At 41.3% G+C, this 3,267-nt stretch overlaps 1 protein-coding gene across 1 annotated transcript; it reads left to right on the top strand.

Moving 5' to 3' along the window:
* Window positions 1–852: 852 nt before the first annotated feature.
* Window positions 853–2,781, top strand: LOC103992202 (probable WRKY transcription factor 9). Its single transcript, XM_009411816.3, has 5 exons — window positions 853–1,185; window positions 1,252–1,392; window positions 1,477–1,797; window positions 1,883–1,996; window positions 2,080–2,781. Exons 1-5 carry the CDS (start codon window positions 964–966, stop codon window positions 2,629–2,631), a joined length of 1,350 nt encoding a protein of 449 aa, XP_009410091.2. The 5' UTR covers window positions 853–963; the 3' UTR covers window positions 2,632–2,781.
* Window positions 2,782–3,267: the final 486 nt, after the last annotated feature.

The following is a 3,267-nucleotide window of genomic DNA, read 5'->3' as shown; positions in this document are numbered from 1 at the left end:
ATAATAATAAATATAAAATATTTATCTAAATTATTTCATAATATAAAAATCACGTTCATATCATGATCCTTATTATTTGATAAAAATAATAATAATAAATTATCATAATTTTTATGATTTAAAATTATAATAATATAGTATCAAAATATTAAGATAATCAAAATAATCTTATCATGATTTATTTTTCTCAATAATATCTTTTAAGAGTTTCTTTTTTTTTACCTAAGTTGGATGCACGAATTAGATGCCAAAAGTGACGTTGTTTTCATTGTTCACAATCCAAGATTTTTTTTAAAGTTATTGATTTGTATGTTCTTTTTGCAGTATTTCTTAATCAAATCATCTACCAAGAGAATTTGATTAAGCAATTAATTCAAAGCAGATATATGTATTGTGTACGACGACAAGAAGATGTTGTTGATAAACGAGAATTCATTGACCAAAACCTCGATCCCAAGGTTGAAGATGGTGGCTCCTTACACTAATCATCGCAGTAAATGCGATTGCATGCATAAAATTAAGACGACTTGGAGGAGGTGGAATCCAAACCTGAGGTGGTGCAGAAAACAATCCATTTGCTGAGAATTATAACGTCAGGCTCAAGTTAAATCCAACGATGTATCTATCCATGAGAAACTTCGTCTCATGGTAACCTATAGCAGCCTTTCGTTTGTGTTTGGTTTTGGTGATGATACGGAAGTCAACTCTCAAAATTCCATGGCGTTGACCGTAGCACCCACCAAGGCAGGCTCTTAAAAATATCCCACTTGGCTGAGGATTGGATCCATCATTGTTTCGTGTACTCCCCATATTTCTATTTACTAGTTGGCATAAGTGAAAGCTCTCTCTCTCTCTCTCTTCTCAGCCTTTAATCGCTTTGGACGTTGACTCCATTGCCTCGATAAGATCATTTAGACCAGAAGTCTGAGCAAGAATCGGAAGGTGAACATCAACTACAAGATCATGTCGTCGGAGAAGAGGGAGGAGAGGATAATGCATATAGATCTCTCCTTGGAGCCAGCAGAAGATGAGGAAAGAACACTAGAAGTAGGTCGTGAAGATGGTGATCAACAACAAGTAGGAAAGGAGGAAGAGGAAGGTGAAGACAAGCAGGAAAGTAGCAATCATGAGGAGGACCAGGAGGAGGAGAAAGATCAAAGTCATGAGAAGCCCATGAAGGATGAGGTTAGCTCGCTCGCACAACATACTGTGTTCTTACCTTCCGTTATCTCTGCTAAGATGTCGTTGCAGTTGTGCATGTTGCAAGCTGAGATGAACCGAATGAAGGAAGAGAACAAGCTGTTAAGAAATGTCATCGATCGCACCTGGAAAGACTACCATGAGTTGCAGATGCAATTTGCAGGCATGCAGCAACAGGATCGACATCCAAAAGTAATCATTCTAGTACCTGAATCTTTTCTCTTCCATCCAGCAGAAAAATTCAATCATTCAACTCACATGAATTGGTACATTTAGGAGCGTCAAGTTTCGAATTCGCTTGCCGAAGAGAGGTTGCTAGAGCGGAAGAATCCCGGTGAGAGCAAAGAGATCAAGGAACAACCATCGATGGTGGCTGATGACAAGGAGTTGGGCTTATCTTTGAGCCTGCAAACGTATTCAGATCCACACGAAAGAGAAGATGCAAGCTTTGAGGAGAAAGGTAAGTGCCTGAGAAGCTGTCAACCACTCGATGCCAAGCTCCAAACTGGCCAATTGTCCATGACAACGAGTCAAAGCATCAACCCAGCAAACAGAAAGACTAGGGTCTCAGTGAGAGCAAGATGCCAAGGCCCTACCGTAAGTCTTACATGCTTCTCTTTGGGTCCTCTTTGCGTTCATGCATTCGAGCTAATCAATTCTCCTTTGCAAAGAGTACTTGTAGATGAATGATGGATGCCAATGGAGAAAATACGGGCAAAAGGTGGCAAAAGGGAACCCATGCCCGCGAGCCTATTATCGATGCACCGTGGCACCAGGATGCCCAGTTCGAAAGCAGGTAGCTTGCAGAACCAAAGCCGATCTCCAATGTCTCTGCCAATCAACTCGAGCTTCGTTCACGTTAATGTTTGTATCAAACAGGTGCAGCGATGCCTCGAGGACATGTCGATACTTGTCACCACCTACGAAGGGACGCACAACCATCCTCTACCAGTCGGAGCAACTGCGCTAGCCTCCACAGCAACAGCAGCATCTAATTTCACGTTGTTGAACGAGACAAATTCCTCATCTTCTATTTCTAGCCATCCGCCATTATCGTACTTGAGCCCTTTCCTAGCAAGTCCTTCTCCACATCTACCGACCACGAATAGCTTCGCCAGCTTCTTCGGTGCAGCAAGCAGCAATGGCCATGGACAACAGCAACTTGGTCTCTTGGGACCGATGTATCCATGGGCTGTATCCTCCTCGAATCCCGCCATTGTCAGTGGAAGTTCTTGGCTATCAAGTAAGGGGGTCTGGAACAGTGAGGACGGGAAGTATTCAGCAGAAAAATCTAGTGCTACTGCTGCAGACCCAAAGCTCACCGTCACAGTTGCAGCAGCCATTAGCGGAGCGACGTTGGCTGGGAAGGACGGGGAGAGCAGCAGCAGAGTTAGCAACCATTGGGTGCTCGAGTCTGCCTCCCCGCACTAAGCGTAGCAATAAAGGAAGGTTTATAACCTTACTGCGGCATTGATTCTTGCTTCATGTCGAGGCTTAAATGATTGCCTTGTCGTTGTTCACTGCTCGTCAAACTCTTTTTAGTGATACGAAAGATACTAACTAGATTTGGTTGCTCAGTCATTATATGGGTTTTTTTTCTCTCATTGTAGCTAATTAAATTGGAGGTATTGAATTCTAGCAGCAAACAATGTAGAAAAGTTACAAGATCTTCATGGTTAAGAGATGATAACCAAGTAATTGACCCAAGCAATTCCTTAAATTGAGGATCATGCCCTCCATTATTCTTAGAAAAAAAAGAAAGTAGAAGCAACAAATGCATTGTCAAGTGAAAGTCACCTTTTTTTTTTTTCTACTTCTACTGTTTGTGGGGAAATTATTAATGAAATAATGTTGAAATCAACAACTGATTTGCCAATGTTCTTTGCATTGACTCCTATCTTAGATACTTAATGGTGTTTGTTCAGAAGAGTTAGCCCTAAGTTCTTCACCTTGGCATATAAGCATGACAGTTTTAGCATGCATCTCAATCTTGTTCATAAATGGTTTAGCTTACTGATAGCAGAGTAGTTGACATATGCTCTAAAGCTGGTTGAAATGGCACCAAAT

This window comes from Musa acuminata, chromosome BXJ3-7, assembly GCF_036884655.1.
Source record: "Musa acuminata AAA Group cultivar baxijiao chromosome BXJ3-7, Cavendish_Baxijiao_AAA, whole genome shotgun sequence".
Classification (NCBI taxonomy): Eukaryota; Viridiplantae; Streptophyta; class Magnoliopsida; order Zingiberales; family Musaceae; genus Musa; species Musa acuminata.
Note: the sequence above shows the minus strand (reverse complement) of the source record. Positions and strands in the feature narration are given on the sequence as shown.

Excerpts from the sequence above, each read along its gene's own strand:
- LOC103992202 (XM_009411816.3), top strand. The coding sequence starts at position 964 with ATGTCGTCGGAGAAGAGGGAGGAGAGGATAATGCATATAGATCTCTCC. Across the intron at positions 1,393-1,476 it reads AACAGGATCGACATCCAAAA|GAGCGTCAAGTTTCGAATTC; the intron begins GTAATCATTCTA and ends TGGTACATTTAG. Across the intron at positions 1,997-2,079 it reads GATGCCCAGTTCGAAAGCAG|GTGCAGCGATGCCTCGAGGA; the intron begins GTAGCTTGCAGA and ends TGTATCAAACAG.